A 12195-nucleotide genomic window follows, 5' to 3' on the forward strand; every position below is an offset into this window, starting at 1 on the left:
AACTTCACCCAAAAATGGCCATTTACATAAATGTTTGCCACATTTAGTATTGACGTGTCAAAGAGAATATTATTCTGCATTGAAAATTTGGAGAGACATCGAACAATGCTTAAGGAAATTACAAACGCAAATAAAACAACATAAATGGGAAGTTTGCAACAGAAAGGAGAAATAGAATATATTGGACTTGGATAATCTATTCATTTGTCAAATAAGGGGAGGTAGTATAGGCATGAAAGTACCAAGAATTGTGGCACATCAACACAGAGGTCCTTCATATTTCGTGTCCTTTTCTTGAGTGTTATGGCATGCAATGGCATGTTGAAACTGCCTTGTGGGTGTGACGGCACAGCACAAATGAAGTTAATGCCTATTAATGCAAGCCTTCATATTTGTCGGATACAGATAAGATGCAGATGATCACAGGTGTTCGCTTCAGCATCTGCAACCCCAACCTTCTCTACAATTCCAATATGGATGGTAGTGTCCGTGTCTGGGATATGCGAAACATTCGCCATCCTGTTGCAAAGTTTGTGGGTGAGAAAAATCTACTTGTGTTTTGTACAGGTTGGGCTCATTTGTTCCTTTGAAGTAAACTGCAGTTTGCATTGAAGCTGCATCTGAGCATACAAGCTGCTGAATATGCAATGGAGCCAGACAAAGGTGTGAGCTACATGCACAAGTAAATTTTATTATGGCACATAGGGAATTCATTATTGTTTTGAAAACATGAGGAGAGAGGGATGACACTTACACAAATGTAAATTGACCCATTTGTCTCTCTCTCTCTCAACTTTGAGCATTTGTGAACTATCAAAGATGCACATGTGATGTTGATCAACTACCATGGGAGATTGTTTGTCAGCTGAATGCCTAGTGGAACATGCATGAATTTTGAAGCTGTGGATTGGCTTGTACATGCAATGTAGAGTAGAAGCATGATAGTCAGTCATCAGTTAGGTTTCGTGCATGGATAACTTCTCGGCCTGAATTGAAATTTGCTGAGCTCAGTGGAAGATGAGGGATCTTTCATCCCCTTCCTCTTCAGCTGTGTCTTCCTCATTGCTAAGGTGAAACAACTTTCAGACTACTTGTCACTAGATCAAATGGGATGCAAAAACAGGGACATTATGCAGCCAATGTTATTCTTATATGGTATGCTTCCATGAATTTGATATTGGTCAGATTGACCTTTAGTTCGATTTAATTGCATTCAAGCCACCTTGACACAATTGACCACCTTGACATTTCTATGGATAAAAGAGGGAGAAGCAGTCGGCATTGGATAACTGAACCTGAGTGCATGCAGCCACGTTGTATCAAAGTTTGGGCTCCGACAACAGAAAAACAACAATATTTCTTGGCTCATTGAGGCTTGGCTACAACACTTCGAATTGACAGAGAATATTTTCAGATGCACACTTTAAATGCAAACTGTAGCTGATGGATAATTTTTGCAAGTAAAAGTGATTCTTGTGAGCATGTGACATACATTGGTGTAATTTGATACATCACGAGGAATTTTTTGCAGCTGATCTGCATATATTACGTGTTCCATTGGCAGTTCTCATATTTGCATCCATTAAGTTGTACTGTATTGCACGACACATTAACATTTTATGGAACAAGCTTGTTCCACTAAAGCTATTTCAGTGATGGAACAAACGATTGATCAATCTTGCAGAATGGGGTAGTTGGCATTTGTAGAATATAACTGAAAATATCTCGCATATCTTGTGTGTTTTGCTTGGCTATGTTGAACAAAAGATTATCATTTTCCGTGCAAAGCAGTTCACGCTGCGTTTGATGTCACACCATGCTGCGTTTGATGGGATGCTTGTTAGTGGGCACCATAACTAAAAGACTGAATTTAATTGTATCTTCTAAATGAACCTTATGGTGCCGTTATATTAATCTTATTTTATTTTATTTATTTATTTATTTGTACATACTGCAGCCTTAAAAAGGCTAATTATTAAAAAGGTTTGTTCCTGCTGTCCTGTAGAAATATGGTTATGCAACATTATAACATTTTAGGCAGGCATGTGCATTGAAGAAAGAAGGGTGTAATGTTTGTCACATACATCTGCTTATGTGGGGTATGGATCCCTCTGTGGGGTTTCCTTGTTACTGGCACTGTCAGGAAACCATGAGGGCAAGGTGAAACCGCTGTCGTGTTTCGACTTCAACTGCAGCGAGCGCTACTTATGTGCTGGCACAGAGCTGGATGAAGAGAATGCTTATTTGCTGTTCTGGTGAGCTATACATTTTATTGTGAGACATTTTTTACGGACCACCTCTCCTGGTCATTGCACCCAGAGCAATCTCTTTCTCCAGAAAATTATCTCTCATAGCTTATGTACAGCATTTTGTTGCCATTCTTGTATGGACTATTTTCAAGCCTGTTCATTAATGTTTCGTAAGCAATGTTTAGTTGGAGAATGGGTTCTTAGTAGTGCAGTAGAACCCCCGATAATACAGCTTTTAGGAAGCACCCTTGCAGAGAAGCACATATCTCCCGAGAAAACACTTCGCCATAACATATTCCGTACACATAGAAAATGTGTATGTGTGACTTCAAATGTGCACATTGTGAAGGTAGTATAAAGCACAAGTGCAAAAGTATGTGGTGAGTGTAGTTAATGCCTCGATCAGTAAGAGACCAGTAAAGCTTACTGGCTATAAAGGTGGGCAGAAATTTTCTTATGGTGTACGCTTTCCCAAAGCAGTAAAGCGTTCCCAAATGTATGCACGCGTTCGGGTGTATTGGCGGTTCTCATAATAGGTATGTAAAATGTTGTGTAACAGCATCAATCATGTTGATGGTGCACCTACTTTGTTCTCCCTCCTCACTTTGTCTGTCCTGACCATGATCCTATATTAAGAGCAGTGTTGGGAGTAACTCGTTACTGTAACAAAGCTTCTTTTAAAATGCCATAGCATTTCTTTAACACACTTTTGGGCCTCGGAAGTGTAGCGTCAGTGGAGAGGGACACTTTCACTCTCCCGATGTGTTATCTCCCTCTCGTTTGTTTTTTTATTGGGCGCTTCAGCTGATAAGAAATGTTTCGGCAGGCAGGGATTTAGCAGATTTGAAGGTCTTCATGATAGTGGTTCCTGAAACGACTATCCTTGCATTTGCTGACCAAGCGTGAGGGCCAAATGCGGGCCAATAGGAGGACGCCGAGGGCAGGCACTTCCCAAGCCTCCGCTCTCGCCTAAGAGATGGCACAGCGTTACCGTTGTTTCGCGTGTCGCAAGGCTTCTGCCATAGTGCACCAATCTAACCAACTGCTTCGCCGTCCGGTAACCGGCAGCTGCCGCTGTTTTGCCTGCCGCAAGGCTTCTGCCATGGCGCACCAATCTAACCGGCGTCTTCGCCGTCCGTCAACATGGGAACGAGGCCAAGCAGGAGTCGCGCGTACGGCGGTTAACGGATGGCGAAGCTGTTGGTATAAATGTATCTGAGAGGGCTGGATTATGCTGTACCTGTTCAGTGAAGCAGCAACAGTTTTGTTATGGTGGTGTTTTGTATATGGTAGATTGTCCCCCAAGATTGTGCGTGCTGTCATTGATTGGTGTGTGTGCAGTGACTAGGAATTGGGTCCATTTGGTGAAGTGCATTGTGTGGTGCTGCTCATTGGCGCATGTGATGTCTTGGTGTCGCGTGGGTCGTGGTAGCAGAAGCGTCCAACCCAGTGTGTTTACTCGCAGTACCCCCGTCAGAATAGGGGCAGTGGTAGTCTGAAATTCTTCCTTGCATTTGACTACCTGGGTGCACGGATTACACAAGTACCTGCCCACACTGGTAATTACAACCCAATTGTTGCTTCTCTGTGTCCATCCTGCCACTTGGTCATTGACTGCATAGTCCTGCAACAACTCTAAAGTAGCAACAGTTAGAATTTATCTTGCCTTATAATAGGAAATAGAAGTCTGCAGTAACAAGATTGCCTGAAACTGATTATGGGACAGAAAGGTGTTTGCAATGGGATCTGGTAAAAGTATGTGTACGTACATGCGCTTCTGAAGAACTCATGGTAACATAAGATTTAGGTAGCACATGCAAACCACACATGAGGCAGGTATCCAAATATTCATAGATATTTGCATATAATTATGCATTATACAAGGGTGAAATGTATGAGATTTGATTGACAGTTCCCTTGTGCAAGTTAGAATATTTTGGTATTGAGGTTAATTTTGTACATCAATTTTAGAGCAGATGAAGAATAGCAAGATGTGGATGTGATTCAGTTGCCTGTACCCAAGTACCTCGTACTTTTTTTTTTTTTTTTCAGTCTCTAGTAAAGTGTGCAAAATTTGAAAGAAAGCAATGCGACAACTTGAATCTGGGACTTAGTGTGCCGCAATACTAATTCGCTCAAGCATGCTGTGAACGAATGAAGACTCCTTCATTCCACTTCCAAGCCAGGTTGTCAGTGGATCTCGTTCATTCACAGTGTGCTGCACAAATATCAGGCACAGTCCAGGTTTTCATATTTGGCAATGCGCTTACATAGCATATTTGTCAACTTGGAATATTAAAATCGTTGTTCTGAGTTAGTCAAAAATATTTTGAAAGCTATTTTATAATTGCTTGCACATATACCTAGTGGAGGTAGTGGTAGGTGAAAGTACATTGAGGTAACAAAAGAAGAATGGTTTTTGCTTTCTGTGTCCAAAGTTGCCTAGTAGTAAGAAATGCCATCCGCATTGCACCTAAACCTACAAAAGAAATGAGAAAAGTAGAGAAACTAACAAAAGATAACCTATTTACTACTGGTTTACAATTTAAACAAGTGTAAGGGGGATGATAACTAGAATGTTCATGTTATGGCAGAGGCTCCACTTTCTTCAGGGCAAAGACTATACAATGAATTTATGAATGCTCTTCTCGAACGAGGGGTGTGAGGACAGCAGTTCATAAGTCGTCAAACACAGTACAAAGTACTTTCTCTGCCCGTGCCTCTTACTTTACATGGATACCAGCACCATGTGCACATCATAGGCTAGAATCTTTCAGAGGTGTGGTACTTTGGAAAGTAGCATTTTATATTTTGCTAATCCGCTCCTTGCAGTAGAGTTTCTCCAGCAGCCGAAGCGCCCTCTACCAGCCACGTGTTAATATTTGGGTAGTAACTTCGGGGTGGCTCTCCTACTTTCTTTCGGTTAGACTTGCCTCGCTAAATGGTATCCACTAAAGCGAAGCTAATTACAATCTCTCTGTACAGCGCACCTTTATTTAGTGGCTCTAGGTTAGACAAAGTTACACTGCGCGTTCGTAACTTTTTGTAATGAAACGTGTGAGGCGCGACAAACTTGCCAGTCATGGCTCTAGCCAGGCAAACCTTGCCAAAATAAAATAGGAGTCGAATAATCCCAATTTCTCCCGTGGGTTTGACATTTTTACGGTTGCTGGTTTTTATGGTTTTCATTTCTTTCTTAGCGGTGGGTTTTATTTTTTCTGGTTTCCGGCAGGTTGGTGTTCTCTTTTGATACATTCTTTGTGGAATTCAAGGGTGAGGTGAAATTGCGGTGCTACACGGTCATCCCTATAGGAAGGGCCCGTAATAAATAAAAGTGAGTTTTAGCATACCGTATGCTGTCGCCTTTGTGTATGTAATGGATTCTGTGCAATGCACAAAGCCCTGCTTATGTCTTGCGTGTGCGAAGAACCACCAATGCTGTCCCTTACGTGCGCAAAGGCGACAGCGTACGTTATACTAAAACACACTATTAATTGTGTAGCAAAATACGCAGAAATCCACCCCTCTCATTGCAGGACTTTCTAAACGACAAGCTAAAAAGACTTTACGCAATATTAAGCTAAAGGTGTCGTCATGTCTACTGTCCAGTGAAATAAGGTCTAAAAATTGTTGTGTAGTTCTGCATTTTCGAAATTTCATTTTCGTTTCGAACGTTACTATTAACGAGTGTATTATTAATGCTGTGCAACGAGCTCTCACAGACATAATTTCGTTGATGCCAGACAGCCACCAGGCCAATGAAACGCCACCTCAGTATCCATGGCAATTTTAATCGAAATTTAGTATCACCTGTACCGTTTGTGAATAGTTTACGCAAACCCAGTGACCAACATAGCTGTGACCTACCTCTCCGCGTCTTTTAACTCTATATCCCCCCCCCGTAACCATAACAATACCATAACCGTTCAACCATAACAATTCAACAAACTGACAACTACTGAGATTTACGGCGATTTTGGAATAGTTCCAAGCCAGCACACATTGCAACAATGCACCGAGACATCTTCAGCACTAGTCGAGTGATGTGCATTCACAGGTTCTTGACCCTTTGACAGCCCTACTTTGTCCCAAAATTTGTCCAGGAAGTTCATGGGCCAGAAACTGTGTCATAACAACAATCAGCAACCTTAGCTATTTCTAAGGCCAAGTAGAGCAGGAACAGCTGCAACGCAGTCAAATAGCGTAGTCAAAGCAAGCGAAGATACGCACCCTTCGCTACCCAATATTTTACACAGCGCCACTAGGGGACATACGACGCTGGCTCCACCTGCGTGGTGCAAGGAGTGGATAAGCTGTGTTTCATGGAAAATATTTCTCTCTGAAAGTCTTTATAGAGTTCAGGTAACTTCATGGCTTCTGTATGTTGCCCTTTAGCATGAGGTGGTGCTTGAAAACCGTGGCAGAATGGCTAGGATGTGCCAACTTAGGATGCTGCTTTGTGGAGTTTAAACTTTCATCTGATTAACCCAGAACTGTACATGCCCTGCAATGTGATATGCACAATTATATTCCATTACACATCGAGTTTCTATCCTCCACGCAAAATTGTGTGCTTGTGAAGTGCAATAGAGTGTTATTGAAGTACATGCTGGATAAAGTTGATGCACATGAACCATGAAGTGTGAACAATATCTTCATAGTCTTGCAGACTCCTGTCAAAACCACAGTTACAGAAGCACATAACTGTCATGACATTCAGGGTGAAATATTTGCCCCGTATATTACGCAGATTAATGCGGGATATCTCATACGCTGCTGCCAAAGCACCACACTTACACAAGAGATTCTGGAGTGATGAATGACCTTGCTGTTGGTCTTGTGGCATATGCCATGAGCTGCACGTGTCATATGCCTGCTGTGCTACTCTCTTATTTCTTGTGCTAATATAGTGGTAGAACATTTCACCACAATTTAAAAAGCTTATTTTTATGGTTTGCATGATACTTTAATGGTTCAGGCACCATCCGTAACCTTGTTTTAATACTTTGTAATCTGTTTTACGTTGGTCAGCCCTTCGGGGAAAGTTATTGAAGAGTGTACAGATTTGCTGTTTCATTGTGAAATTAATGGTTTCAGGGACTTCAGAATCAACAAGATATTGGGTGGCTACTGGGAAACACATAGTGACGACATAACACAGGTGGGCACATGGTCGCGAAAGGAAAGTACTACTTTTCGCACAGAGGATTTTATATCTGTCTTGTTGAGTGGATATTTTGCATTTACTGTTTACTTTTGGAACCAAGCCAAGCATTGTCTAACATACCATGGAGCTGGATTTTTACAATGGCTGTTCCAAGGTGTGCACATATGGTTGCAGCCTGTACCAGGGTAACTTTATGTGGTATACAAAGTAATGCAATGCTTCCCACATGAACATCAAACCAGCTTCTCCCCGAGTAGTACTGCTCAGCAAATGCTAGGAGCATTGCGTTCCTGTTCTCATATTAATTTGATGAACACATTAACTTTGAACATCTTGCTAGATAAGTAGAAGAGGAAAATCAATTATTATGAGCAACTTCCAGCACTGCAGGTAGCTTGTGCTGCGAACAGGTCAACTAAAAAGGGGATGCTTGTGCTGGCTGGCAATGAATGACCCTGCAGGTACATGGAAGTGAACTCTGCTACTCTGTGTGCCACATACACTTACTCTTCCAAGAGAACCTTCTAGTATTCTGGTAGATGGCTGGAGTTGAGTTGCTGGCCAGAAATCACTGAATTCTTCATTCAAAGTGATCAGTGTCTAACCTTAATAATTTTTTTATGGTTTACTGAGGCTGGGAGTGGCAGAAAGAAAGGTATTTCAAGCATGTGTTGACTCATTGTATGAGCATACTTACCACTGGGGGATGTGTGTTTTTGAACTAAGGTGGGATGTACTCCTTGCTCCATTTCATCACAACAAATGTGCCAAAAGTGTTAAATCTTTAATTTGTGTACGATATCGGCATACAATTTCTATTCATTGATAATTTTTACAGTGAGCACAGGAGCCTTGTTAAGGCTGTTAAATAGTTAGAAAATCAAACAAGCTCAAGGAGCCCTGTGATATGCAGCACGTAAATACATTTCGTACATATAATATGTGAAAGGAAATGGCATTGCAGCATTGAATTACAAAACTAAACCTAATTTTCTGAAAATATCTTAACAAGACACGCCTGGTGATTGGTAGAAAAACTGGTGTGATGCACTACATATGCCAGAATACTATAAGGTTACTTGGGACACACTGTGTGCTTGGTCTAGGTCCCATATGTGGGGATGTGGTAAATGTGTATGTGTAGCTGTGGCAAGTGGGTTTTCAACCTGCGTGTGCAGAAGGGCAGGGAAGATTGAGACCGTGTTGGGTGGAGCACTCGACGTCTGCCCCAGCTCGGAGCCGCCTCTGAAGACGGCAGACCCGTTTGGACCCTTCTGGCCTACTGCGCCAACCACAGCATTAGTATACCTCTCGCAGGCTGCGTCTCCACACGTGATGACACCCTTCATTGAGCTTTGGTCCTTTTTACCTTTTGAGTCTTCTTTTGATGTCTCTGCTGTAGTAAAGGGATTGTGTCAGGCAGCAAGTGAGCCACCTTAGGTAAAGATTATGTAATAGTGAACTTTTGTTTCAAGTGCTCACATTACTGTATGCTAAGGCATTGAGCTGGATATATTGACTGGGGCATCTCATACCCTTCAGCTGCTCTTGGATTTTCGCTTTTTTTCCCTACTTTTTAATAGCAATAACCAGAACTTGATGCCCTCTCAGTTAGAAGTAACATTATATTTTGTTCATAAATGTTCGGTAGAGTCCATTGATTATCAGACTGGGCCGGTTAGCAAAAACTCCATCCCTAACAAGCGTATAGGTAGTGGGCTCTTCTTGCGTGACGAAGGAGGAGTGTTTTGCGCAGGGCTCTTGTGCAGGGCTCCGCCTTATGAGACGCAGCCTGAACATTGTTGTCTCTGAGGGTCAGGCCCAAGTTGACCCAGGCACCTTTTCCTCCTGTGTGTGGTGTTTGGGATAGATCCGGTTCCACCCAGCTCGGCCTAACACATTGATGTCCGGGGCTCTGGATGGTCTCATCAACGTGTTTGACATTGGTCAGCCAGATGAGGACGAGGCTCTACAGTCCACCTTAAACAGCGAGTGTGCAGTGGTAAGTGGCTAAGTTGTAAAAGTGTCTCTCACGAGGTTGCCTAAACAAAACATAGATGATAACTCTTACTGGGCTTTACATGGTCTAGTCAAAGACAATGTCTTGGGCATTGGATCAAAGTAGTGTCCATTTAATCACACTTCATGATTGCAGTGTTGTGTGTCAGCAATGGAAGGCTTTGATCGGGCTGCATTGCTTGCCCTGGTCCCAAGCTTGTTTCTGCAAGAAAACACAACTATTCACATTCAAATGAGACAGAATGATCTCGAATGCGCTGCAAGTGTTAACTCGTGGATAACACCCCTACACGAATGTGTATGCTAGAACATCTCATGAGCCTCTGATGTCTAAAACATTTATAGTCTGAGAAGATTCCTATTGAACTCTGCGAAGAAATGGTGCAACTCCAGACTAATAAAAGTCTGAGCATTGTGTGAGAAATTATTTTGATAGAGTCACCATTGATTTTAATTGCAGTTGAAAGGCAGAAAATCTGGAAGCCTAAAGCATGGTTCACACTTCTCCGTTTCCTTGCATGCGGACGTGGGCGAACATTGATTACCGTGGCAACAGACGCGTGCAAAACCTTTCACAGCAGAACACACAGGGTTCGCCCGAGTTGAACTTTTTCCGACGCACGCAGCGAGCCGCAAGCGAAGAACCAATCGCTGCCTTCCCCGCATGCGTGTTGAAGCGCTTCTCCTTCTCTGCATTAGATGAATTTCAACATGGTGGCTGCTATAAACATGGAGCACATAGATGTGGCAAGAAACACAATGCAGGGTTCCTTACACTTTCATTCAAGCAGTTTGTTTCACACACAACGCTTTGTGGACAAGGATGTCACGAAAGACTTGCATTGGCTGACACTTGTGGTGAATGCACGTATGTGAACAGTTCAGCGGATGGCTTATGTCACACATATTCACACGCAGGTATCTGCACACAATGAAACACAGCATTGTGAACCATGCTTAAGTTAATTCTTTGTATGGGGAAATTTGTTGTGTTGGTTTTTGTTGTTATCTGTGCTCAGAAGCAGCAGGTTGAAATTATATCTACCAAAAACACATATCAACTGTTACTATCTTTGCAGAACAAGCTGTCATGGGTGAAAGACAGAAATGGCTTGGAGCAGATATCTTGCATCACTACAGATGAGGTTGTTCAACTCTGGCGACAAGAAGATGTGAGACCTTTTTTTTCTCTAGACTTTTTAGATTGATTGGTGTAACCTTTTTTATTACATCACTTCTTCCTTCCATAGCCGAAGCCACAGAGGATTATTCAGCGCAAGGACCTTGGTCAAGCCTTTGTAGTAAGACTTGTAATACTTGTTCATAGTATTCATAATAAGTTCCTTGGTGCCAAGTACATACCTCCAATGTATCCTTCCAATGTGTATACTAATACGCTCTGCAAGTAACAAGCGTTCTGCACATATCTCCTCTCCCGGTTACTCCACTCGGGAAGCCCCATTGGCTACGGCGGTGCCCTCCCTCTTCCCTCTCACTGCCCCCCCTCATGCGCAGAGACGCCCTTGCACAGCGTATGCGTTCTCTGTGTTACATGGCTTCTACGTGATATTGAATTGTTATATGCAAGCTTCTGTGAAATAAGTCGAATTCATGTGAAAGGGTCCAGGATGAGATTCCCAAAAAATCAGAGTTCTCAGTGGAGAACGGCTCTCAAGGAGGCCTATTATCTGAAATATATACTATATTTGCCATATTGCATTCAATGTGGGCGTAGTTCATGCACAAAAAAAACGTCGAGTGGTCGCCCGACACACCCCCTGCAAGTGGACTGATGTCACTTACATCCTTTGCTCACTCCAAGGTTGCACCAATCTGGCCCACTAGCTGCCAAGGTCACCTGCTTTTGACGTCACAGCCAGTTTTCGCCGTCATGCCGGCAGCGGTGGCGTTAAGCAGTCGCCTTTTTTGGCCGTGGTTTTTAGTTAATATCTCAGTTATTGTTGGGTTCATACTCCACATGCTGAACAGATTAGCACCTAGGAATGCATTACATATGCTTGCAGAGGTGTTTGGTATCTCTTCGTGGTCCCTTTAATGGAGGGGCAATGTATGAGTAGAATCAGTAATGGGTTAGTTACTTTTAAAAAGTAATTTAGTAACTTAAAGTAACTTAGTTACTTTTAAAAAGTAAGTTACAGAAACAGCGAGCCTGTGAAAATAGTAACTGAGTTAGTTAGTCATTTCTGAATGTAACTAGTTACAGCTACAGTTACCATGTTAAAGTAACTTAGTTACTTTACAGTTACCTCTTTAAAAAGTTACTTTAACCAAAAGTGGTAACTAGTTGCAGTCAAAAATTACTTTTGCAGAAAAGTAACTGGTTACTGAAAAAGTAATAAATAAAAGTTACTTGTAACTAATGGCAAATTCGACTGGTCGATTTATAGCGGGTTTTTCTGCTCCACAGCGGAGAAAGGGTGCTTCATTGGTAGTTTCTGATCATCTCGCTCCGTGACTGAGTGTTCCCTCTTACCCCGTCGAGAAAGCTTGGATTCGGCCGGAACTTCAACGACAAGCATTGTTGTAACTTCCGCATGACTTAGGTCAGGCTCTTGGCTGGAGCACGAGTGTCTTTCGGGGGTGGATTCGGATTTGGTCTCTCCGTGCCAGATTTTGTTGCTCGGTAGCGGATTTGGGGGCTTGCTCCAGATCGACCAGTCGAATTCGCCATTAGTTACTGCCCAAGACTGAGAAGAATGCTGAAACATGCATGTTTATTGAAAGGATGGATATATTTTT

The 12195-nt window shown here is 42.4% G+C and overlaps 1 protein-coding gene across 3 annotated transcripts in view; it reads left to right on the top strand.

Annotated features, from left to right (window-relative positions):
• The window catches only part of LOC135377813 (uncharacterized), a 29099-nt gene that overhangs the window by 9397 nt on the left and 7507 nt on the right, over positions 1-12195 (top strand). For all 3 annotated transcript variants that reach the window (XM_064610503.1, XM_064610502.1, XM_064610501.1), the window contains exons 4-9: positions 406-537; positions 2144-2255; positions 7347-7410; positions 9287-9418; positions 10515-10607; positions 10686-10736. In XM_064610503.1, the coding sequence (XP_064466573.1) occupies positions 406-537; positions 2144-2255; positions 7347-7410; positions 9287-9418; positions 10515-10607; positions 10686-10736 (584 nt within the window). The remainder of the gene's footprint in view (positions 1-405; positions 538-2143; positions 2256-7346; positions 7411-9286; positions 9419-10514; positions 10608-10685; positions 10737-12195) is intronic.

The sequence above is a fragment of the Ornithodoros turicata genome, chromosome 1 (assembly GCF_037126465.1).
Source record: "Ornithodoros turicata isolate Travis chromosome 1, ASM3712646v1, whole genome shotgun sequence".
NCBI classification, from domain to species: Eukaryota; Metazoa; Arthropoda; class Arachnida; order Ixodida; family Argasidae; genus Ornithodoros; species Ornithodoros turicata.